At 38.6% G+C, this 27,421-nt stretch overlaps 1 protein-coding gene across 1 annotated transcript; it reads left to right on the forward strand.

The window, feature by feature from the left end:
* Nucleotides 1-2,087: 2,087 nt before the first annotated feature.
* LOC139728323 (coiled-coil domain-containing protein 6-like) lies at nucleotides 2,088-27,278 on the forward strand. Its single transcript, XM_071639269.1, has 8 exons — nucleotides 2,088-2,309; nucleotides 6,987-7,136; nucleotides 19,152-19,280; nucleotides 20,398-20,501; nucleotides 22,884-23,041; nucleotides 23,825-24,073; nucleotides 25,107-25,243; nucleotides 26,972-27,278. The coding sequence occupies exons 1-8, from the start codon at nucleotides 2,088-2,090 to the stop codon at nucleotides 27,068-27,070; spliced, it is 1,248 nt and encodes a 415-aa protein (XP_071495370.1). The 3' UTR covers nucleotides 27,071-27,278.
* The last annotated feature ends 143 nt before the right edge of the window (nucleotides 27,279-27,421 follow it).

Raw genomic sequence — 27,421 nt, forward strand, 5'->3', positions numbered from 1 at the left:
TTCATTCTTTGTTTGAACATGACTGATGAATTCTATACAGTGTCACTTTAGGCATACGTTTAGTGCTGTGCCTAATTAATTGGAAAAAAAAAAAGAGAGAAAAAGATTCACCTCTAAAAGTTAAGAAAGAAAAAAAGATTTTGTACTCACGTTCTCATGAGCTAACTCCGAACTGGCTTATTTCTTGTTCCTTCACTCACCACCGCATTGTATAACGTGGAACACAAACAGGATATTGCCCTTACTTCCCTGAATGCAGAAATTAAGAAACAAAGCGTCTCATCACAAAGGCCTGGGTGTGTAATACCGTGATATTGTAACATTATGACGTCTACAACAGTGGATTAGTACGTTCATTATACATCACATCGTCTCAGTCGAGAACTGCATAAAGAACTATGAATATCACGATTATACGCAGGCACACACAAATACACACAAACACACACACACACACACACACACACACACACACACACACCCTGACTGAAAACTATTGATGTGGAATGGTATACTATAATATCACGACGTGAAGTAAAAACCTCGCTTAAGGGATCGTACAGTTTTGGTTGAGACCTAATTTCAGGTTTCTAACATTTTTTGGTGAGATAATGAGAAACCTCTTATGAAATATGAAAGAGCATGTGATTCTATGAGGAATTCAACGTTTATTTGATGAAAATTGTTTTTGAAATGGCAGAGATATCCAAAAAAAGAGCAATTGTGATAAAGTGTGGGACCCACACTTTATTACAATTGCTTTGTTTTACTTTGTTTTTGGATGTTTCAGTCATTCGAAACCTGATTTTCATCAAATAACCTTGAATTCCTCTTAAAATGGTATGCTCTGTACTATATCATAAGTGTTTTGTTGGTATCTCGCAGAAAGTTAAAAGCCCAATTTTCATCTCCACCAATACTGTACCATCCCTTTAAAGTGGTCATGTGACGGACAATGTCAAATCTGTAATTTCTTTAAAAAGTGACCATCTGATACAAGATCCTAACCTATGTGTCAAGTTTTTCAATGTAAGTCATCAACCATGTGCAACGCCTTGAGATTTCATAAAACTCAATACATGAGAGAGAGAGAGAGAGAGAGAGAGAGAGAGAGAGAGAGAGAAGGGGGGCGGGGGGAGAGAAAGAATGCAATTCTCCCCTTCGCGGTATTTAAAAGAAAGTCGTTTCCCAAATGTTCCAGGACAATTGGGGCACTGTAAACTTCTCGTGTGACATATCTCTTTTTTTTCCCTTTAAACTGATATAAGCGTGGCGCACACACACACAAAAAAAATGTTATTTAAATCATACAATCTGGCGAACAAAACGTCCACTATGTCCCTAGATCTATCACCAAAATGTAAATGGTTACTTTGTTCGATGTCAGAATCATGAATCATTTATGTGATTTATGCATATCCATATTTAGGCCTATGTATTATTTTCTTCTGCTTCTGTGTAAAAAACATCAGCATAATTCGAATAACTATGTTTATACATCATTTCATCTTTTTTCTAAATTATTGGTACTACAAGTATCACGACTACTGACAGGACTGTAGCGATCAACATATCATCATCATCATCATCATTATCAAAATCAGTATAGTCAACTTCATCATAACGATTATGATTGCCAACCATTGTTGCGACACACTGTCAGACATAATTGACCCCATTGAATGTTCATGAAGTACTTAGCGAGTTGTGTGTCATACTTTCCTAAAATGGGGTACTCTCAGTACCTCTAGTTCTTGGCGTGTTCAAAACAAGATATGACTCACATCGACTGGGCAGGTGCTCCTCACATGGAGATCATGTGTTTGTGACGTATTACTGCATAATTATTCAACTGCCTTTCCCCCTATCATGATAATCCATCCCTTAATATTGTGGAAGGTAAAAAGAATGCATACATGCATTGAATTTTGTACTTTGACTGACCGATCAGTCCAATTTTGAGAAAACGTACCCTAAAAACTCGACCATCGGTATGGGAAATAGCAAATTTATAAGTAATGAATATTCATGAGGAGTTAATGTAAATTTCTAGGTAGCGCATGATAAATAATAGACACAGGATCAACATGGCCACCGACATGGCAGACAGTGCAAGTGCTAGCGAGATTGAGAGCGACACGGACAGTACCAAGATGTCCATTCCACCTCGAAGGGAAGAGCTCAATAACAGAATTGCGAGCCTGGAACAAGAGAACAAAGTTCTGAAAATGGAATTGGAGACGTACAAAATGAAATGCAAGTCTTTGGTGGCGGAGAACAGAGAGCTGAGGAAGGCTAGTGTGACGATCGTAAGTTCGACATTGGTCAATGCATGCCAATACACGCAACTGCCTCGCGCTGCTGCTTGCCACCACCACTGGCATCGCACCACCACCAGAGTCGCAGAGAGAGCATGCAGAGCAGAGAGGTGTAACGTTAACTAGTGTTAGATAGAAGTTAGACTTAGAGTTCTATGTAGGCCTAGATTCAAAACTGATTAACCAAAAAACGCCAGGTGCTAGGGCTGTAATTGTGAAGGGAGGCGAGACCTAAGGCCATCTCTAGTCAGGGCTCATCACTGTAATTTCACTGTCGATGGCTTCTGAGAATTTATTGTCTGGACTGTGATGTGTGTAGAATCTACATGCAAGTAGAGCGCTATTGCGTAGCCGAAGCTCGAGATGTCTATAGTGACTATAGGATTTACAGTGCAGTAGGCCTAACCAGTTAGCAGCTGGCCTGGTTAGTTAGGGAATCTGTTGTTTTTGCACTGATACTCGTGATTCAGTGCAGTGTCAGGGTATCATAACCCCCCCCCCCCCCCCCAGTTTTCGGCCGGCCTCTGGACCCCGACACCTGTCACTTGTCACAAGCCAGCAAATTCTATCGTCAAAAGATAGCACACACATAAATTATTATCACATCGTTTCACACACTGTCACTGGCACTGTTGTTCACAACAGCAAAGTGCCTTAGTCACCTCCAAAAATCCATCTAAAATCCCAAATTTCGCACTAAAAAATGCAGAATCGCCACAACTTTTCCAAAGCGCGCACAAATTAAGTCCCATGTTAAGAATCGGGGTCGCCGAAAAAGTGCTAAAAATTGAGAAATATGCCAATCTCTTGCAAGATTTTTAGCTAATTGCAAGCTCAGTGTTATGGTATCCTCAAAAACACAAAAGAAAAACAAAATCTCTGTACTTAAATGCCGATGCAATTACTAAATGTACAGTACAGCCTAGGAGTTCGGGTTGAATGCAACTGCAAGTGCTGAATGGCCAGAATTCGGACACCAAGGGGCACTGCAAGTTCAGGATACAACCTTGCGCCAGCGAGGTATGGCGCAGCACATTTTTCAGCGGCCTTCCGACCTTGTACACGCATTGACATTGAACATGCATAGCGCACACCCGAATTCTGGAGAGGCCGGACGGGTTCTGGGGAATTATCAAGGTGATACTGATAATATTTGGGGATTTTGTGAAATTTTATGGTATTATAAAATAACGTTGAGAAAAAGTAGTTTGATATAGGCCTACTGTACACTTGTATTTAACTAGACAGAAAGATCCGTCTGTCTGGAGGAGTCTTTTATTCTTTTTGAAGTTATTCTCCTCGGAGGGGATCTGTGAAGCCACACGCAGTTTCAGCGGAACATATCCCCAACGACCAGATACAGACCGATCTTTCGGTCAGGTATTTAACATACATTATGATAGGTATACTTTTATACATGTGATTGTTGTATGTATTATTTGAGTTGAACAAATATTTTAGAAAAGCTTTGTAGTGTCTGAAAACTGGTGGTTTTACTCTGACCTAGGTTAGGTCAACTCCTACATACTATGTAGCAGATACATAGCACTACCCATGTACAGCTGTAAATGATGAGTAAAGTACCTAAAATGTTAACCTTTCCTGTGGGCCGGCTGCAGCATGTGAGGGGTCCAAGAAACAAGTTGTAAATTTATAGAATCTATCTAGATCTACTTCATGAACAGTCACATCGAGGAAAGCTGATATAGACCCTGTCTATTAAATATGAATGAAGTGTTAAGCTACCTGTATCACATAGGGCTCTATATTCTACATGTAGGCCTAGACCACTCTACATGATGATGTTTTTCACAGAGTCTGCAGTGATGTGCTTCAATGAAAATCTATAAGGCATGTTTTGTCAGAAATTAGCTATCTTAATTCTTATTCCTGCTTCAAATTTGTTCTGATCAAAAGTTGTAAATGATGTGCTAGATAATGATGGCCACGATGTTATGAGAGACCAGGCCACCGCTTGTCCACCATGCCAAAAGCACTCAAATAGTGCAACTGGTTAATTGAGCATTGTACATAGATAAGTGATGTACACCATACAAAATGTAGGCCTACATGTATCTGATTACTTGTACATCAACATCTCTTGCTCATAATGCTCGATACAGTATCTTGAAGGAGAATAGGCTCACAGATTGATCGATGGACAGGCATTATCCTACAACAAATGTACATTGTTGAAGTAAAGTTAAGGAAACTAATGTACATTGTAGGCCTTGCATGATTAAAGGGATGGTACAGTATTGGTGGAGGTGAGAATTGGGCTTTTAACTTTTTGCAAGATATCAAGAAAACACTTATGATATACTGTAGAACAGAGCATACCATTTTAAGAGGAATTCAAAGTTTATTTGATGAAAATCGAGTTTGGAATGACTAAAACATCCAAAAACAAAGTAAAACAAAGCGATTCTAATAAAGTGTGGGTCCCACACTTTATTAGAATCGCTCTTTTTTGGATATCTCAGCCATTTCAAAACCAATTTTCATCAAATAAATGTTGAATTCCTCATAGAATTACATACTCTTTCATATTTCATACGAGGTTTCTCATTATCTCACCAAAAAAATGTTAAAAACCTGAAATTAGGTCTCAACCAAAACTATACGATCCCTTTAAATGTTACAAAGTTTTGCAAGTGAGATAAAGAGAATGAAGACAATCTTGAACATCAACACATGTACAGACATTTTGTGGGAAATTAGCGACTCCATTTTATGTTTGCCAGTACTTGTGGTACAGTGTGTAGTCTTGGGCAAAGTACTTACATTGTACAATGTACTTGATAGGCCTACATGTACATGTACCCACAAAGAATTTCAACTAATGAATTCAGGAATTCAGAAATTCCATTGTAATTGAATATCTCATTTCAAATTTATTTCAAATTCACCATTGTGTGTGTAAGGTTTCTGTGATGTCAGATACATGTGTACAATGTAGCTGCCTAATCCTGTATCACTCTCACAAACAGGACACTAGTTTCTTCCATGTGGTAATTTGTCTAGCATTCATGTAGGATTCTTTAGAATGTGACTAATGTAAGCAAAATTTTCCTGCTTTACCCAGAGACATGTCTCTGTGTATTTGAGAGGTATGAAAAGACCTAGTTCCATTGTACACTGTACTGTATGTCAATTTGTGTAGGCCTACAAGTATGTTTGATACAGGTGTACCTGTATACTCATGAACACACAGTCCATCAGTAAGTTAGAAGTGAACGATGGAAAGAAGGACAGGCATGGAAAACTTACATTGTACATGTGTTTTGTAAACGGAGTCAGTGGTAAAAATACATAACATCAATTCTAAATGAAAATTAAAGTGTGCAAGTGTGCATGTTATAATATACCCTTTTCATCTGATAATTACCCTATGTACACATTTTCTTTGGTCATTAAAAGTTGCAAAGATACAACATGTATTTCTTGATAAATTTGCTTGGAGGGGCATCTACAGTACATGTACCTTATCTGTTCAGAAAAACAGGAAAAGGTATTATTGCCCAGGAAATTTTGACCAGAGTCATTTAGGACAGTGAACCTTGTCATAAGAATTACTTCATGAACTGCTGTAGGGCCTACAGCCTACAAAGCACATGTATGATGGAGAGCAGGTCTTGATGACATGTCCCCATTTGATACCTTACAATGTATGTGACGCTCTCAAAAGATTACATGTAGTTGACTTTTGTGATGATGATGTGTGTGAGCTTGTGCGTGCTCTGTGATTGGATGAGCTGCAGTGGTACTGTATGCAGTGTCCAAAACTGGTGCGGGTGCTGATATTCACCGTTTTCACTTGTGCACATTTGTGGAAGTACATTGTAGTTTTAAAAAAGTATTCAAATGAGACTGAATAGCATAGAAAAGATTTTTTTTTTTTAATGTACACCTGTAGATGGTAAAATTAAAAGACACCAAAATAATGTGAAAGAAATGCAGAGCATCACTGTTTACTTGTATGTGTACAATGTCTAATTTTATGATGTGGGGATGCTAAACACAAGCCTGTACATTCAGAACTCACTGTTACTACATGAGTGCAGTACACTGTATACATGTACGCAGCTCAAATGACTGGATTGAATTATTAAAGATACAATGTTGCACTTCCTTGTGGGGCCAGTAGGGTCAGGGGGAGAAATAAACATATTAACAAACATCAATAAAATTATTAACAGAAAAAAAAAAAGGTACGGGTGTACATGAGTAATGCCGTTCTACTTAAATTTTTATTTGCCCATTTTGTACACATTAGAGTGAATGCTTTAATAGGATTTATGCAGTAATATACTGAATAGAAGACAAGTATTACTGGGGAAATGGTTGTATACATTTATCAGCAAATTGCATACAGACTATCTGTCTCTCTCAGTTTCTTCCTGTTATTGACACGTTATACATGTGTTTTTGCATGGTTTTAGTAGTGAAGATTAACTGTGGTTTTCCTTAAAACACTTCCTGAAAAAGCAAACAACATGATAGATGTTGCTATAATGTACACTCTACATGCCAGACACCGAGTCTGTTTTGTTTTGGGTTTTTTTTTTTTTCTTGTCAAGAAAATCAAAGTTTACATAGAGGCATTCAGTTTCTTGAAGCACAAACATCATTATTCCTTTTGTGTGTGTGTGTGCATACTCTTTCCAGCAAGCTCAAGCGGAACAGGAAGAAGAGTTTATCAGCAACACCTTGATGAAGAAGATCCAGGCGCTGAAAAAGGAGAAGGAGAAACTAGCCGTGAACTATGAACAGGAAGAGGAGTATCTCACTAACGACCTGTCAAGAAAACTCACGCAGGTATTAAAATACATGCAAAGTGCATCTACATTAGAACAATCATCTCTTACGTGGTATCTTTGGTTCAAGTGGTCATGTGCAAGATTCACCATCGTGTGTATACTGGGGCCTGTTGCAGAAAACGTTTTAAGGGATGGTATAGTATTGGTGGAGATGAGAATTGGGCTTTTAAGTTTTTTGCAAGATACCAAGAAACCACTTATGAAATAGTACAGAGGATACCATTCTAAGAGGAATTCAAAATTTATTTGATAAAAATCAGTTTTGGAATGGCTAAGGCACCCAAAAACAAAGTAAAACGAAGCGATCGTAATAAAAAGGTGGGTCCCACCTTTTATTAGTTTCACTCTTTTTTGGATATTTCGACCATTACAAAACCAATTTTCATCGAGTTAATGCTGAATTCCTCTTAAAATTACACGCTCTTTCATGTTTCAGAAGAGGTTTCTCATTAAAGAGGTTTCTCATTATCTCACAAAAAAATTCTAGAAACCTGAAGTTGGGTCTCAACTGAAACTGTTAGATCCTTTAAACTTGAGAAAAACTCTGGTCAGATTGGCACTGCAAAAAGACTGAATTGGTCATGACTTTGCCATGACTGTGTAGTGTCTCCTGTAATATATGCTGTCTCTGCCAGATGTGTCGATATTCTCAAATTTGTGTACAGATTTTTTCTTCATTCCTCGTGCAATGTGGAGCAGGTGCGTGAGAACAGTACACAACATGGTGTATCATTTTAGCTTGAACATATTAAGCTAGAGAAACATTCATGTATGATATTGATTGATATCAGGGATATGGCATGAGGAAAACAAAAGAGAAATGCCCACATTTGGCTGACGTGGGGGGGGGGGGGGGGTCAGATTTTAACTTTTTGTGAGATGATTAAAAACCACTTATCAAATGTTCAAGAGCATACATGTATTGTACACGTAAAGTTCTAAGCAGAATAAAAATCGGTTTTGAAGTGGCTAAGATATCTAGAAACAAAGTTTTTAGATATCTCAGGTATTTCAAAACCAATTTTCATCAAATAAACTTTTAATTCCTCTTAGAATTGTGTGCTTTTTCATATTCACAAGGTTTCTCATTATCTCACAAAGAAGTTGGAAACTTGAAGCACCACTTCAACCAAAACTATACCATCCCTGTAAAGATAATGAACTGCATTGTAACTCTCGAGGAAGCATAGATTTCTTTTTTTTTTCAAGGTTACTTTCCCTCAATGCTTCACTGAGCTTCTGCCCTTGTCTTTGTGAGCAAACACACCCTGGCATTCTCTGGGGTATTCGTTTATAAACATGACAGTGTTTGACTCTCTCAAGGGCTTTTTACACTTGTGTTTCTTAACCCCGGACTTTCTCTGACCCAGGACTATCGTTAGTCCCGTACCAATTTTTTCAGCTTTTTACACTCGCCAATTAGTCCCGTACTATCTCTTGTCCGGGGCTAAGGAGAAAACTGACCTTTTTACACTCGTATTTCTTAGCCCCGGACTTTCCAAACCACATGAATATTCATAATTACGCTGTGTACTGTACACGTACACGCACGCACCGGCAGCACTTGATTACCTCGTTTCTGATTGGTCAGTGAGGGTCGGACTTCGTCTCCGTCGCTTAGCCCAGGATTATTTTTTCGTTCTGTTTACACTCACTTGCTTGGCACCGCAATTGCGGTGCTAGCACCGCAATTGCGGTGCTAACCCCTGCTATTTTGCAGGGCCAGATAGTACCGTACTATCGGTGGGGCTAGCCCACTTTGGCAAAAACGAGTGTAAACAGAAAGTGGGCTAAGGATAGTCCCGTACCAACGGTGGGGCTAAGGCCCCCCCTTAGCCCCACCGTTGGTCCGGGGCTAAGCAAAAATTTACAAGTGTAAAAAGCCCTTCATACATAGGATAAATCTCTCGTCACAAGTCCCAGAAAACCAAATTTCTGTGGTTTCATGCTGTACATTATGTATCTTTGCAGTATTATTCATACTACTATATTCCTTGTTCATGTTTTTTTTTTCAAGGTACAGCATTGTAAGAGTACAAAATTAAGTATTGCCTCCGCCAAGGAAGGAGGATTTGTGTATGTTTTCATGGGCGTTGTTTTGTTTGCTTGTCTGTCTGTGTGCAAAATAACTCAGAAAGGTTGTGAATGGATTTGGACGAAACTTAAGAAAAGTTGATAATGACAGAAGACACATGATTGAATGTTGGTAGTGATCCAGGAATTTTTATGGTTTTTTGGAGGATTTTTAAATCTTTTTTGCAGATAGGGTCAATGAACTTGGGAGTTCAAGCTGCGCATACAGTTGTATTTGAGGTTTCCATGTGACGCGCGCTAAGGGCGTGCTCTGCTCGGGCGAGGCACTGTGCAGCTGGAAGCTGATGACATAAACAAAAGGCTTCTATACTGGGAAATTGGACGATTTTCAGCATGTGTGTAGGGGTGGAAATTAGCTTCTTGGCTAAGGTCTGTGCTCACAGAGTGTTTTTTTTTGTAGTTGCAATTGCAAAACTTTTAAAAGCCTTTTATTGGTCAATCTATAACAATTTCCTGGTTCTCATATTTGCGAAGCCATCTTGTGTGTGTGAATTTAAGTACAAATTTAATGCTTCATGAACAATTCCATCTAATCTATCTGTAATAAGATCTGCAGTGAAATACAGTGGTGTCAGTTCCATGATTACAAGATTTGTTATTTCTTCAAACCTTCAAAGATCATTTTATTATTTCTTCTGCCAAACTAGACGTAATTAAGTTTGATGTACATCACACTTTTTTAAAAGGAAATATGAGGTGCCTTTTGGTATAAAATATATAATACATACTGTAGTGTGCATGGTATGAAGACTGATGATATTCCTGAGAGAAGAATTTGATAGTCCGATTTATCTGCTAGTGATTTTATCCAGTCCGTGCAACATCACTGGGGAGGGGCGAGGGTCTCAAATATTAAAAACAGTTACACTGTGTACAAGTGTACCAGTAGCTTAAAAAGACATCTTTGAAACATTTTCACAGCAGTCAGTTTAGAGGGTCAAATTTGATATCTTGCCTGGATAATATATCTTTGTCAGGCACAAGGTACACAAAGTGTACAATACATTGTAAAGAGAAGATGGACATTTTGAGCAAAATCATAAAAAAAGTATTTTAGGTCTGAAAACTTGAACATGACAACTTACTGTTTTGATGCTAAATCCCATATGAGGCTGATAAATATTTAATCTAAAACATAATGTAAGACCATTTAAGACATCTTTGAGTTCTTATCAATGCTGCAATGCACTCCCCATTACTGTACAAATTGTTTGTGCAGGAACATTTCACTTTAAAGGTTGTGGGTACACTCACATTAAGTCTTACAAAGCTCAAGGTAAGACTGCTTTGTGTACTGCAGAGTTTCCAGGTGTCATGTTGTTAGTCATGCTAAAATAACAACAGAAGCTCCTAACTTTGGATTTCCTGAAGTGCTTGCCAAAGGTGCACGTGATTGTTTCAACAGACCCTGTTTACGGGATGATTTGCAAATTGATCCTCGAAAGGGTCCATGCCACACAGAGTTTACAGCCTCATCACTTTCATGTGATTAGTTTTCAGCCCGGTGAATATTATGAGACACTTGAACTTCCTGTGAACTCTTCTCGTCTGGACCTGTTATGGTTTTAGAACTTGTCTGCTTATAACAAGTTTGCCCATTATCTCATTAAAAAGCTCTCATTTTCTCTTTCTCTTTCTTATATAATCCACTTCTTCTCAGCAATCTCTCTCTGTCCTGTGTCAATTTGTGAGCATTGTGCAGAATGTGGGAAAAGTCGCACCAATCGAACAACTGATTCTACTGGCACTGTATTGGAATTTAGAGGCATAATTTACTTGCAGAAGAAACAAAAACCCAGCATCAGTGCTTTAAAAAAGTTCTAAAATGTGAGTTTGGGATAGAAACAACCACTATAAAAATTTGAATCCGTATAATCAATGTTAAGTATTGTTAAATACACAAAATGTGAACAATACACAAAATGTGAACAATACACAAAATGTGAACAATACACAAAATGTGAACAATACACAAAATGTGAACAATACACAAAATGTGAACAATACACAAAATGTGAACAATACATTGTAGTTAAAATAAAAATTGTTTCTAGACTAAACCGTTTACTGTTACGGTTTAATGAGAAAAATACTGATATCTCCTTATATTTTAGGCTTTATTGCAAAAATTTTATATGGTACAGGTAGGATGGTTTGTGATACGACAGACCTACAATGCACATGCATCAGATGTGATGTCTTGAACATTTTTTTTTTTCCAGTCACTGCTCCCAAAGGTAAACAAGACCTTTAAAATGAAATTTTACACTGTTGCTTTCAAGAGGAAACTATAAAACTTGAGTTATTATTTTTCTCTCGTTTGTCTTTTTTTTGGGGGGGGGGGGGGTGGGGGGTGCAAGAGACTGAAAATCAATCTCTGCTTTAATATCAGAAGATATGCTATTGTGACACTCCTAAAACTAAGAAACCAGCAAATGAGCTCACTCATACTTATTTCTTTCTTCTTCAAGTTGATAGTCTGAAAAGTCTCAACAGACTTTTCAGACTATCTAGCTCCGTGTGCATCCGTGGGCAGATTGTTTTACTGTCGTGCTATGTTAAAGTCCTATGAGGTACAATGTAGGCCTACAACGTACACAGTTGTACGTGTCAATCAAGAAGGGCCGCTCAAATGAATATTGGCTCTAGTGTGAGTTGTATCTAGTGTAAAACTCCATCCAGTGTGGGGAAGGTTTCACAGAAGCTGCAAGCTGAAGGAATGAATGAAATTTCCCCATCCCCCCCCCTCTCAAAAAAAAAAGAAAAAAAAAGAGAGAGATAGAGAGAAAGAGAGAAAAAACAAAACTGCTTTTTCTTAAATATTTGTTGATCGCTGTTTTTACAGATTTCAGCAGTTTTAAATTTTTGGTTTGGAGTGAATTACCATATTGCACGTACTGTAGAGTACACATGTGTACATTGTAAATACAAAATGAGCAAATGTGTTTAGAAAGTTACACAACTTGTCATAGACTCATGTCAACGAACAACAACTCCTTTTGGTTTTTTTTTTAATCTCCCTTTGAAGAGTTTCCTGCTCTGAACTCAGAAGGTGTGCCTCTGGGAATGGTTACTGATCTAGGGACCAAGTTTGTCCATTGTTTCACCCAGCTGTTTTCCTGTTGAACTTGCAGTGCAATGTGTACACGAATGCGTATCGCCGATAGTAAGCAGGATAGTAGATTGTGCAGGACAGGGTCAGACAGAATACAGACCGTGCTTTGATATACTAAATAGCCCCTTGATACCAGTGTACCGCTCTGCTTGTGAGATCAACTGTTCACTTTGCATACACTATTTTGTAAGAGTGCAGCTAGTGATTGTGCACGTACTGGCTGTGGATATCCCCTATGCACAGAAAGAGTTGACCTTTGCTGAAATTTCTATGCTATGGAATGCAGAGCTGTGTCATTGACCGCAGTTGTGGCTGAACTAATCCTGGCAGAAGTTACAATTCAAATTTTTGCTGATAATGGTCTTCATGTCTCAGCATCACAGTTTGGATATTTCAAGGAATGTGGGCTCATTGTAGGTACTGTACTTGTAAAACAGGCTGTAATTGTGGATTCTGCAGCATTGTAAAGCAGCTTATTACCCTATTTTTGTATCACAGCCAGGTTTATAAAGACGCACAAAACCCCAAAGCTTTTCCCGTCTACATGGTTTTGACACGGTTTGAAAAAGCAAAAGAAAGAGTGTAATGAAAATGTCAAGTTTAAGCCCCAAAGTAATCTGCATTTCATGCAAATGAGTAGCAACAGTGGTATGTAACTACTGTATACAGTGTCCTAGTTGCACTTGAGAGGCTCAAGAGCTGGAGATGAAACTGGTCAAACTCAGTAAATCTGCACACAAAAAAAATGTATTTACAGAAATTTGCCAATTTGAGAGAGAATGAGGAACTTCTCAAAAATGTTCTGCTAATGTATAAGAATCAGATTTAGTGTAGCAGTTACTTATTCACGAAAGAAGGTTTTGAAAATCTTTCAACAGAAAATATATAAAGAGTAAAGGAATCGAATGGAAAAAAAAAATTATTGTTTGTACCTCAAGAGCCATTGGCAGCAGAATTTTTTGTGAAAATCCATACCAAAAAACCCCAAAACAACATTTTAGAAACTACACAAATGTGGTTTCTAGACTTTAATGGATTAAAACACCTCCAGCTCGCCTTGAATCAAGTGACTATCATTTTCTCGTCAGTCATTTTTGTTGACCAGTGGCTGCCTAAAGAGGTATCGGTATAGATTCAGAATCACACACATCTCAACCATAAACCTGAAAAGTGTGAGTGCTGTCAAATGGCTGTCACTTCAGGTCAACAAGAGCGGCACGATGCCAGCCAAAATGTTCAGTAGACAGTTGCCAGTTGTGAAACACTTCCATTCTCCTGTGGTCCCCAATGAATTCAATTCATTATGTGATGCTGAAGATTGACATGACATAGAAGACAGGGCTGGGCAATTGGCAAAATTTAAAATGCCCCTCAAACCTTCTCAAACAATAAAATGACTTACATTGTACATGAATGTATCCAGGTTGCACTGTGACTTTCACACAAAAAGAGGGAGGTACTTGATTTTTAATCATCAGATCTTAGTTGGACAGCAACCTCCAACGATTAATGCAGACAATTTATGTAGTCAGGTAGGAGAATGTTAAAGTACTTACTGAATCTAAGATCAATTACCCATGTCAAATGGGAAGAATACATCATGCAAAGAACAGCAAGGGACAAGAGGAGAAAAGAGGAAGAACATTAAAGGTATTGTTTACCATTTGGAGCAGTGATTTAAAAAATGCTCGAGTTATCACATGTTGATGCATAGTGTAGGTCAGTTGTATCACAAAACATCTTACCATAGAAATATGTCGCAATAAAGCCTCAACTATAAGGATATATCATTATTTTTCTCAACAAACCATATTCTGTAGACGGTTTATTCTAGAAAATGTTTTTATCTTAACTACATTGTTCATGTTTTGTATTTCTTGTACTTAACATTGATTATATGGATTAACATTTTTACATTAGTTGTTTCTCTTCCTAACTCATGTTTTAAAAGTATTTTGAAGCTGTAAAGCTGTTGTGTTTTTTTTCATGTGCAAATGGTAAATAATGCCTCTAAAGGAATAGTGAGAGGTCCTAGATGTGCTCTGGTTGATAGCCATGTAGGGTTCCTATTGTACATGTACAACCTCTTTAGTTTAGGAAGTGGTACACTTCATGCCACATTATTGTGGATCAAATAGGAGAGTGGATGACACTAGGATGCTAGTAATCACGCAAAGAAACACAAACATTTTCACACACTGACAACTCGAACACTACACACATTAAAAATGCAGGTGTACATGAGATGTGCATGCACACATACGATGTACATACAATCTGATACAAACACACATGCACACACATACACTGTAAATACCTATGCACATACATAAATACATTTTTGTAAATTAGGGCTGATACAGTCGATTCTGTGATGGGGGGGGGGGGCAAAAATTTAATCCAAAGAATACCTGGATACAGAAAGAGAAGGGAGATAAGGGAGCTTTCTAAAGGTCATAACAGGTAAAACTACACAAAACATCAATGGTTGCCAAAAAGAAAAAAAAAAAACCAGTTGAAGGAATATAAAATACCATAGTTTACCAGCTAGATTGTGTACCTGGCAGAAATGTTGCCATTAATGAGGCATTGTCTATCAATAGGAGATGCAGTGTGGACTTCACACCAGGGATGCTCCTCTTCTCTTGTAATCTGCCATAGGGAATGGAATGTCAGTTATGCATATTGATTGGTAGATTTGCTGCCATGATCCATGATTTCCCTCGATCAATAAAAGCGAAACATGAAATATGCTCCCCTATTATGATTTGTACGAAGGACAGTCGCTGCATTGAGACAATTTCTCTATTCTTCTGTTGGAAATAACTGTTGTGCAGATGTGCATGTGTTCATCAGTGATAATAAGTGTATGAGTGTGTGTACACATGTACTACTAGTATACATTTATACGTGTGTTGTGCAATGCCGATATGCGTGATGATTAATTTGTTTCATGGTGGATGTCAAATAATTTGCCTAATGAATTACAGCAGCGCCAAGGCCAGTACTGTGGAGACTCTTTTGCGTACACCCAGGGATATCACCGAGCTAAAACACTCTGATTAGAAGGTTAATTTTCATCTAGTCTTTACTACCGGTACATATTTTAAAGCACTTGAGCATACAGTGCTGTGCTGTATGTAACACATTCGCGTATTTATCACCTCAGTTGTATGGTGTTTTAAACAGGCATCTGTATAATACCTCAGTACCTCAGTGTTAGTTCTAGAATCAAATGATTGAAGTGTTGGTAGAGATGAGGGTAGCTGTGGCTACAATACATGTATGTACAGCTGCATATCTACCAAACTGAATCTGCCTTGCTTTCAGTTTAATGGTCTTTAATACAAATGAAGTTATACAAATTGTAGTAGAATACCCTGTGTTTGTAAATCTGACTTTGTTTGTGTGTGTGTGTGTGTGTGTGTGTTACTGTTTCAGTGAAAATGTATTCATTTTGGGTTTTGCAAGTGTATTTTGTTTAAGTTCTCAGTTAATACATTATTGAAATTTCCATCCGGGGTATTGCCAGTGAAAAACACAGTACAGGGTAACCTACTTATACACTACATGTACATATTTACTGTATCTCAAAAGGCCTTCATCCTGTTAACTCATTGAAATTTTTCTGTGTAATACATTGTAAACTCTAATGTCAATATGGCTACAGAGCAAGACACTAGCTTACAAGTGTGAATAGTTGTGATACGATGCACAAATGTTTGTATGTAAGATGAATATGTTTACTACATTATGTTTACTAGTTGATGCGACTTTTTATGCCTCCGCAACGAAGTGGCCGGAGGCATTATGTTTTCGGGTCGTCCGTCCGTCCGTCCGTCCGTCCGTCCGTCCGTCCGTCCGTCCGTCCGTCCGTCCGTCCGTCCGTACGTCCGTACGTCCGTCCGTCCGTCCCGTTTTGTTTTTGTCGATATCTCAAGAACCGTGTGGTGGTTTTACATCAAACTTGGTATGAGGGTATATCCTTGGGGGATAATACTTTGTGTGGATTTTAGGGTCACAGGGTCAAAGGTCAAAGGTCACAGGTTATTTTGTGAAAAAAAATTGAAATTTCATGTTTTTCTCCATATCTCGCAAATGGTTCAAGGTATCTTCATGGAACTTAGTATATATGTATGCTTGTACCGATGGGCAGTGATTATCTAGGGAAGTTGGGGGTCATGGGTCAAAGGTCAGGGGGTCAAAGGTCAAGGTCAACTCTTCAAAATATCACTACTTTCCTTAAAATGCAATATGCCTGAAGGTTTTTTTTTTTTTTACTTGATGTATGGCATGTATTACCCAATATATATTTTTGGGGAAGTTTCTTGCCAAAAGGTCAAAGGTCAAAAGGTAAAAGGTCAAGTGAAAGTGCTAAATTGCACTTTTTCCTCCATATCTCTAAAGTAACTCAAGGTATCATCTTGAAACTTACATATTTATGCATGTTCAACCTAACAGTGATTCTCTTTGGAACTGTGAGGTCAAAGGTCAAAGGCCAGGTTTAGATAATGCTATTTTCCCATTTGATACTGAAATTATACTTTTTCTCAATACCTTGAAAATTACTCAATGCATAAACTTATAAAAGGGTCAAAAGTCAAGTTAACATCATCAGTTCCCCAAATACCTGCACTCTGACATTTTAATCATTCATCCAATTGAACCTAGTTCTATTAGGAGAACCATGCATTATGGCGGAGGCATATCAGTCGCCATAGCGATACATCTAGTTTCTTTCTCTTTTTTCAAGGCAACACCTGCTTTCTGCAAAATGCAATCACACAATACACACGTAATTCTGTGTGATGACAGTGTTCATGGTACTGGTCAGTATCCTTATGAATGAGGAATGAAAACCATTACATGCGAGCAATACTCATACACACACTACACACACTGTATGCTGTCGATCCCTTTAGCCAGATTTAATAGTTGACTTGCATCCAGTGGAAAAAAAAAATGATTGAACTTACAGTGCGGCTTTTCACATTAGTGTTCAAGAAGACACGATTGTGTACTAGTACCTGGACAAACACGTAGAGACAAGAGAGATAACCTAAGAAAAAAAAGAATAGGTCAGTTGAAAGTACATGTAATAATGAACATGAAGACTAAAACTGTTTTGCAAACTTAGAGGATAAATCTATTAAACATGGTGGATCCTTTTCCTCTGTTTTGTTGTTGTTGTTGTTGTTGTTGTTGTTGTTGTTGTTTTTGCTGTTGTTGTTGTTACCCTGTCTGAAAGGGTCGTTTTATGATGGAAGCATGGTCATTCTCTCAGATGCTGACCAGTGACCTGGTCATCGAGGGACTAACTGCATATAGTATATACAACCATAAGGGCTGTTTATCAGTGCCCTACTCTTGCATGCCCCAGTGAACAAAAATAGCCAATGGAGTGAGGATTGGTCAAGGGGGACATTCATGCACCAGTGTACATGTAAGGAAAAAAAGAAAAGTTGTTTCCTGCTTACTGACCTGCATTTGGACGGTCAAGCGATCGCACAATACAGGATTTCCCTTTTTTTTGGGGGGGGGGGCAGGAAGGGTGTTGAGAAGGAAGTTGTGATAGGGAGGAAGGATTTGTAATCATCACAAGATGCCTATCCATTCTCACTATCAAGTCTTGCATTCACACTCCTCTTCAAGACGTGAAGACAGGTGTGAAGGCTACAAATGTGAAACAGCTTCTTGTTGACTTTCCTTCATTCAGTTCAGATTTTGTATTTGCTGACATGCATGCCATATCGAACTGCTGTGTGATAATCGTACAAGTGCAAGTAGATTTAATATCATGCCACACTGCTTTGCAATGTCCTGCTCTGTCAGTCAGAGACAGTGGTGCCCAATTTTAGATCCCACGTTTGACTGAAAGCAAACCAGCAAGCGAGCACCTGGAGCAAATAAACCAAACAAGCACCTTGTGTCAAAGTCTATAGATGTAAAGTCTGTGAATGCACAGTGAGAATTGCAAATATGAACATATCAGTGAGTGGTTTCAAGGAATTTTCCCAAACTGTGGTAATGGAGTTTTTATTAAAGAGTCAGAATTACTCTTTAATACAAGATGTAGGTGCCCCTGTGTTTATGTGGGAGCAGTACTGGGAGGATAGTGTGGCAGTGGCCAAGTCAAGAGCCCCGGTGCGTGCTTGTGATGCAATGAAAACTTATTGGCATACCACTTATTGTTGTATGCAGTTCAAAATATGTTTTGTGCCTGTGTTATACTACAGACTTCCATGTCGGCTGTTATGAAGATCTCCAAATTATTCTTAGAATTTTGCATATCTTGAAACATCTGTATAATTGGTTATGCTGGGTAGAGTTTCAGAATTTTCAGTGATTGGGGGTGTGAAGAACACAAAATTGTCAAAATTTGTAACAAATTGCAATGAACAAGGATGATGAGACAGCAGCTTCATTTAAGAATGCATGACTGGGTGCTCAAGGAAGCAGAACGAAAGAAGAAAGCATTCATACACAGGTGAACTTAGTTATAAGCAAGTGGTTTTGTAATGGGATTATAGAATTATGTGAGCCTCTGCAATGTACATGTATGTGTACAATTGTACAGCGTACATTTGTATGTCATCATGCTTGCTCAGTGTATCATGTTTCGGGTTTTTCAAAGTATTGGTTTATCTGCTCAGGGACCACAATGAATTCTACAAATCTACATGTATACAACATGACAGTATCCATTATGTACTATGTGATGTCAAATTGTATACAGTGTACTACAAATTGCCTAGAATGTCCCTTTTAATGTGTCAATGTCGTCCCTGGCTCTCTATTGTTCAGTTGAGGCATGAGAAGCTCCACCTGGAACGGACCCTGGAGCAGGAGCAAGAGTACCAGGTCAACAAACTCATGAGGAAGATCGAACGGCTGGAGAATGACACCGGTGGCAAGCAGCGCAAACTGGAAGAGGTATGTTGTACTGTATTGGCCTTGAGAACGGACAAAGATCTGGCACAAGTTGTAGCTTGTCTTTAATGCCACTAGTTACAGCAGAGCACAACACACACACACACACACACATACAATGCAAAGTAGCAACTGTTAATCTCTGATTGAGCTACTGTAAGAGCAGAAATTTTTGCAGTGTGGCAATTCCTGCATATTTCCAGCAACAGAAACTGTTGCAGAAAAAAATGTGCACACATTTTTTGCTTGTTATGTATATTATATTTTATAGTGATCTCAAGGTAGACCCCATCATAGGGATATAACTGTTACACTATTCTTAGTTTTCTTTACAAGTGCTAGTCCTGTATTGTGAATGAATATACTGTCCTGATGCAAACCAGTTACCTTTTTGCATCATACAATTGTATGTGCTGCCAGAACTGTGGCAGCGGTGAGCTGTTAAAAGTGCCTGCTCAATCGTGGTGACCGTCTGTGAAATTGAATACACGCAAAATTCATTTGACCTGGCCAGGCACAGAAATTTACTCGAACAAAGATTTCTGCTTTTACAGTATATGAAAAAAGAAAACAAACATACAACAACACATGACAGTTATTCCAGGATGTCATCTTGCATTGTAACACCAATGGCAATGGCCTATCCATATTTCTAGGATTGTGGCTAGAGACCCAGTAATTTAGATTTTCTGAGATTCTGAAATGGGTACTCTGTGTCACATGATGACATTTTTATCTTTTCTTACACTTTTAGTTACAAATTGCACTGGCAGAATGTCCTTTCTGTCTCAGAATTTATGAATTATAGTACTGTTCCAGGATATTTGCTGGTATGTAAATACAGACAGTAAGTGTTGGATTCCAGGCAATGTTAGGGATCAAGAAACAGGCCCAAGTGAGAACTTTTGGATGGATGAGATATTTCTAAATGTCTGTAAATCTTGAGTATGAAACATCAGCAACTCAAGTGGGGTCAGCTGTTCAAGATGAGTTTTTTTTTTCAGAGGTAAGGACGAAATTTGCACAAATGTGTAAGTGCGAGAAAAAAAGTGTTTTCAATGCATAAACAACCTTAATGATGATCGTGCTGTCTAATTCTTTTCCTTGATTATTACTGCAGTTGAAGCGGGAAAAGATCGATTTAGAAAATGCTCTGGAGCAAGAACAAGAGGCCTTGGTCAACAGACTGTGGAAGCGTATGGAAAAACTGGAGGCAGAAAAGAGGTTTGTTTCCTGTGAAGCACATGGTTAATGTCAGGCTCACAAAGTGATCGAGAGTTTCATTTGCCACCGCACTGAATCTGGCACCGGCATAGAATTAGATGTGTGACTGTAATGTGCAAAAAATGCCGCAAGATAATGTAATTTCTGTTCACAACAAACAAAACGTTCACTGTATTGATTGACTGACACTGGTGCAGATTCTGTCAAATATGTGAAAGGCAAACAAGAAATTAGACTTTTTTTTTCCTCTCACTAGGTACAGCCTGCTGACAGCCTCAGTATTTTTTCTCTGCGATTGGTCAATTGCGTGTCCACAGCAGAGAAATGCTTTGTGTGTCATGCGTGAAAATTCAATTACCTGGTATGTGGCAAAATATCGTGCGGGGCGCAATCTGACGTAGCGCAATAGGAGTGTGACTGGCCACAGTGGATTTGCACAAGAGAAAACTCCCTTTAGAAGAAAATTTTTTCCAATTTTCCCTCGGCATATGTTTAGTTTTTTTTTTTTCATTTTGACAAAACTCCACTGCTGTTCAAGCATTTTACTTTAATAATACTGATGTGTAGAATACCCCAGAACTATTGCCCCTGCATGACATATCTACCGTGATTGCCAAAACCTTCTACAGCCCCGTAGATTTGAATGAGCGTTGCGCAACTTGCATAACTGCAGCCAAAGATGCCTGACCATTTTTGCAACGTGGATGGGGCATATTGATGCTGCAAACGGCATGCGAATTTTGCGCCACCAACCAAGAGTACTTAATATCAAGTAAAAAAATATGCTCAGTGATAAAAGGGCAATGCACAGTCACAAGTACTCGTCTACTGTGATATTCTACCGAAAGTGAATGATCCTTTTTGAATAGACATCTTTAATAGCCACGTGCCCTCTACTGATGAGATCTTGATTGATCTAGAATTGCATAGATGTGAACAATCCCTCCTACGTATATATATGCAATACTAGAAACAATGCATGTTCATACAATGTAGTAAGGATGCTTCATAGCTATGAATAGAATTCTGATTGTGTCAAGTGGTGTAGAACACACCCATCATTCTGCCCTAGTTTGGCAGAAGGAAGCAACTGGTTTCATTCCTTCTAAATGGAGCACAATGTATCAGTCATTTACATTTAATTGTCAGTTTAATGTCATGTTAGAACTGCGTAGGTGTCTCACGATGGGACTAGTGTGTTTCTTTGATCAGAAAAACACAAACACACAGACACACACACACACACACACACAACAACAACAACAACAACCTCTCATTCAAGTAGAAGAGATGCAAATATCATTTGTAGCTCAGATTTGGAGGATTTACCATTTCCTTGCTTTTGCAGAAATTTGGCAGCACTACCCTGCCCCCTTTTCCCCCTCATCAAAGTGCCTGGTAGTGGTTTTTTTTTTCTTTCTTTCTTTTACACTGTCACTCAGCCTCATAGGAACTGCAACATGTTAATGTTCCTAGAGTGCCTGTCAGGGGGTATTTAGTATCACATGCATCATTAGGGTAATTTTTAGACTGAACTAATTGTGGTTTTGTAAAGAGTGATTTGCTTTTAATAGCGCAGAGGGTATTGGTAGTTCATTAATCATGAAGAATTTCCAGATGCAGAGGAGCACATGGAATTCTAATCAGTTCACAAAGTGTAGACTTTTTAGAACTTGTATTCTGGGTAGCTGCTATGATTAAATGCACATACCTGTACATTCATGAACATCCGCATTGACTACAGATGAGAGTTAAGCCACATTTTTAATTTATTTATTTATTTTTTTGAGATTTTGGAATTCCATTTTTCCAAATGTCAATTTGGACGTCTCCCTTTGCTGTTCATTGGGGGGTCACTACCAAATTTCTTTGGAAAGAATTTAATTGTTGTAGATCCTTTCTGTAGTGGGTGATGTGTTCAGTCAAGTGGCTGGGGACAACTTATTCAGTGTCCTGATGTCAAAGTCTTGCTCTGTGTATTGCAGTCATCAATTTCACTGATTTTACCAAGTGTATAGAAAAGAAAATAAACTTTGCAACAACAGGAAGGGCAAGAAGCAAAGATGGAAATAACTATTTTATCAGTGAGCAAACAATTTCATGTGCACCAAATTATTTGCACATATAAAGCATATCATAAAGTAGTTTTTGCAAGAGCACAAAATGTAAATAATCTCGACCATTTGCTCTTCACACTTTCCAAACAGTCTCAGAGTTACTTACATATACAGCGTATGTATTTGTAATGACCAAACACACACACACACACACACACATGCACATTCTTTATTTCCCTGCAGTGGACTCTATGGATGGATTACATTTCTCTTTCTTACGAGTGCTTTGACAGCCAATTTCTTCCAATTTATTGTGTCCTCCCAGGATTCTTCAGGAGAAGTTGGACGAGCCAGTCTCGGCCCCGCCCTCCCCACGGGAAATCAAGAACGGCGACACAACAGAGACGCTGTCTCGCTACGTGGAACAACTGAGGAATGAAGTGCGCAAACTGAAGAACCAACTGCTGGCAACACAAATGGAACGTAAGTAGACTGTACTTTTGTAGGTGTGGCAAGACATAGAAGCAATTTGGCAACATTCCAGGTTTCCCAACACACAACGCCTATGTACCTTTACGAATAAATAATGATTAATGCCATCACTGTATGTCATGGAGATGATGTTTAATGACTGCCCAGATATTCATCAGTGCAGATTTTGTAATGCACTCACAACTGTAATTGCCGACGCAAGCAGGTACGTTTGTTTGTTTGTTTGTTTGTTTGTTTGTTTGTTGTTGTTTTTTTCTGACTGAAAGTTGACTGCTCACACACTTTTTATGGCATTGGAAAAGAAAAGTGATTTTCATTTTTGATTTTGTCTCATGTCTTTATAGTTGATTGATGTTATTTCTTAACTCTAGCATAGCAGCCAAAATTGTAATCCTACTCCAGATTTTTGAATTTGTCTCAGTTATTGAATGTATGTAAAGTTTGAATTGCATCAGCACTACTAAAAGGGAGGTTGAGTTGCATTAGCAACGTGTATATTCAGTGATCTTGTCGAAAGGCTGCGACATAATCATAGTGAACCTGATGGTGATGAAATATTGCGTAAAATGCTGTGATGTTTAACAGTGGTTCAGCATTGGGTGCTTAGTCATTTCATATGAGTTGTCTATGTTTCTGCCATATCCATCACTTTGATCTAACATGAAGTGACCAGGAAGGTAGAAAACACTTCTCACCTTCATCTACCAGGAAATGTGACCAATGCATGCCTCGATTGTTATTATTTTATGTTATGTGTTTTCTTCCGTGGTATAGACCAAGAGAGGATGAATCACATCCAGCAGGACGAGAGGGAGGTGCGGGAGGAGAACATTCGCCTCCAGCGCAAGCTGCTGCTGGAGCAGGAGCGGCGGGAGGCCCTCAGCCGACACCTGTCCGAGAGCGAGTCCAGCCTGGAGATGGACGATGAGCGGCAGTTCAACGAGATGGCCCAGGGCCTGCGCCCCCGCACGATATCCTCGCCCATCCCCTACTCCCCCAGCCCCGCCCGGCCCATCTCCCCAGGTACGAGGTCTCTTTGCAGTGAAAATCTTGACCGTTTGATGGTCCTTTCTTGTGGATGAAATGTAAAAAAACAGGCAATCACCTACAAGCATTTAAACAGAAAATTTGTTTTGTTTTTGCTTCTGTTTTCATGGTGACATAGTAAGTGAAGAGTGCTGTGATTGTCGTTGCTGCCATTTGTAGGCAGTTTGAGTTTGTCCACTTTGCGCACTAAAAGCCTTTGCAGTTTACTGTATTAGAGCTGCCAACTACAGGTGACTCTTGTTATAGCAAAGTCCTTTGGGCCCTGAATTTGTAATTTGTTGTGAGAAAATTTCAATATCACAAAATTTCAGTATAACCATGTTCTATGGGAGCGTCCTTTCGTATGATTTTGCTACGTGTAGATTGTTTCACTCCAACAAAATAAGGAAATTCAGAGGTTTTTTAAATGATTTTTCCCCCCTGAAATTTGATTTAGCATGCTTGGCGTTAACAGATTCCCCCCGTTTTGTACTGTCAGAATATGATTTTTGCCTTCAAAATATTTGTGTACTTTTTTTAAAGAATTGTGCTTCAATATGCTGTTTTGATATGCAGAGGTTGGACACCCTCCTGAAAGGAGTATGTGTGAATAATCCTTTAATGCATATGAATGAGGGAGTAAATGATTATGAGTAGACTGCAAATTACACATCATGTGAAGTGTATGTAGTTACTCATACGGTCCACATCTTTGTATCAATACTTGATAGTATTCCATCCCCCCCCCCCCCCAAAAAAAAAAAATAATAATAATAATAATAATGATAATAATAATAAAATAAAATAAAATAAAATAAAATGAAATAAAAGTAGAAGTTTTAGAATTGTAAACAAAAAAGAAGGCATGAAAAAGGTGTTAAATAAACCAAACTCATTACAGATTAAAGATTATTCTCAGGGATACCCAAGGTGATTAATCTGTACAAAGTGTAGTTTCAAATAATTTTGCATGATTAATTTGTTTCATTTCCACATTGATGTTACCATATTCCTGTGTTGTCTCTGGTAGCCTACCCAATCTTGACTCCCCCGTCACCGGCCAATCGTGGCGCCTCGTTTGCCAGCTCGACCGCCAGCCACCCCTCACCAATTAGTCCTTTTGGTACCTCCCCTCCCGTGGGACCCAACCCGCACACCCCTCATATGGTAAGCAGTAGGAGAAGTAATCCTTTGTTGTTGTTGTTTGTTTGTTTGCTGGTTTTTTTTTTGCATGACTGTGTGTGTGTGAGTGAGTGAGTGTGAGCATGTGTGTTGCGTGTGTGTCTGTATGTGTTTCTGTATGCCTCTGTGCCTCAATGTTTATCCAAAGCTCAAACCCTAGAAAGCTGAGCATGATGTTTGTTTTTTTTTTCATCCCGTACCACCCAGACCATTCCAGATCATGATTGCTGAGATTTTGCTTGTGTACCAATTTTGCTAAAATTTTTAACTATTAATGGGAAGCATAATATTTTGACTGAAAAAAAAACACCCCTAAACAACACTGTGACACTTGTGAGCAATTATTCATTCAATATGTACATGTATGTAACTTCGGTTTCAAAATATTTGTTGACCTTTTTTATATGCCTCATATTTTCTAATTTTTCCACTTATTGAGTATTTGAAGGTGTGTATAAAATCTTTACAGAAACTAATACAATTTTCAGAAGTAGCTTTGGTGCTTTGACACAATCATCGCAAAAAACAAGAGACATGTGATGATGTGGGTTTTATCTTTGGTTCCTCTTAGAACCACCTAACAGTCAATGCATAGGAGTTTTAAATCCATTTTTTTTTAATTCCTAACTCAATAAAGTCAACTTGTGGGCATTCTGTTTGCTACCGTCAACTTTGTGCAAGTGATTTGTATATAAGTGTGACCTGGTTTGACAAAACCAACAAAAAGTCACCAGACATGGATTATAAGTTCAGGGTAAATTCTGAAAGAGCAGACTCTAAGCTTTAAAATGATGTATAACCTGGTAAATTGGAATTTCCAAACCTATATAAATAGGAGAAAGGATATACATACTCTGGAGAAGAGTTTACTGAGGAAAGAGGCTGTGAAGTTTAGGGTCTCTTCAAGTGCTTAGTCTTTCACCATGCTGTGCTCTGTGCAGTGAATGGGACAAAAAACAGGAAGGGAAGCTCTACAACAACCACAATACAGGAATTATCAGATTAAGCTGAAATTGTGCACACTACAAGTATGCTAACACAATGTCATTCAGTTCATGACTAACAAAATTTTTCAATGCACTAGCAACATCCGTTCAAGAGTTGAAAGTGAAGAGTGTTTTATAGGGTTTTCAAGAAATGAAAAGGGGCCTATGATACCTTATCATGATATGCTACAAAAAAAAAAAATACAAAATATTGTAGATAAACTGCAAAAATTGCAATTTCCCATACATTTTATGATCCCAAACTTAATAACAATAATGTAAAAGAAGAATTGCTCTTCAGAAGAAAAAAAACCCCGACAACTTAAGATTGACTAGGAAACCCATTTCACCTATTTTGAGTCCTCACGTAAAATCAGGGTTTTAGACTTCTTGTTGGTTTTGTGATGCACGGTCACATGTTGTTCCCCCCATCCCAGAGAAGGATATATAGATGCAGATTATATATTATATGTACATTGTTCGGCATGCATTATTTGTGCATACAGGTTCTGAACCCCAGTTGTTATAAAGAATGAAGTCTTTTTTTCTTCTTTTTTCTTTTTTGGTGGTGGTCAAGAAAATGAGGATTGCCCAAGCTTCTTGTTCTCTGCCAAGTGATGCATTGCTATTACAATGCCCGGCAGTGATATATTTATAATTTCTCCTTTCACTGATGTGCACACGTTCTATTTATCGTCCCGCTCCCCCCCATCCTCCCCCCTTGCAGAGAGTGAGACCGCAAGGGCCTTCCCAATCCAGCCACCAAGACCGCTTCGTCAAGCCCACAAACCCAACCCACACCAGCACGCCAACTAGCAACACGTAACCAGCCACCGTCGCCACGCACTCGGCCAGAACGTGCAGGGATGCCAGAGAATGGGGACTACGCATGAATGATGCCACTTTCCCCTCTCCCCTTTTGATATGTTTTGTCCCGTTATTTTATTCTGCGTGGGGGAAGAAGGGCCAAAAGAACTCCCAACAACAAAAAAAGACCCAAGATTGGAGAATGTGAGATTTGCCTGAATGGATACTGTGGCAGGAAGTATCAATAATTGTGGAAGGTCATGGGTTTTGATAATGACCCATAGATGAACCATGCATTCATTGTTTTGTCACTGGTCATTTCTTCTACTCTCTCTCACTCTCCTTTATTGTTGAGCCACAGTGTCTTGAT

This window comes from Diadema antillarum, unplaced genomic scaffold (genome assembly GCF_040938485.1).
Source record: "Diadema antillarum isolate AM-2024a unplaced genomic scaffold, OU_Dant_1.0 seq00000173_RagTag, whole genome shotgun sequence".
Classification (NCBI taxonomy): Eukaryota; Metazoa; Echinodermata; class Echinoidea; order Diadematoida; family Diadematidae; genus Diadema; species Diadema antillarum.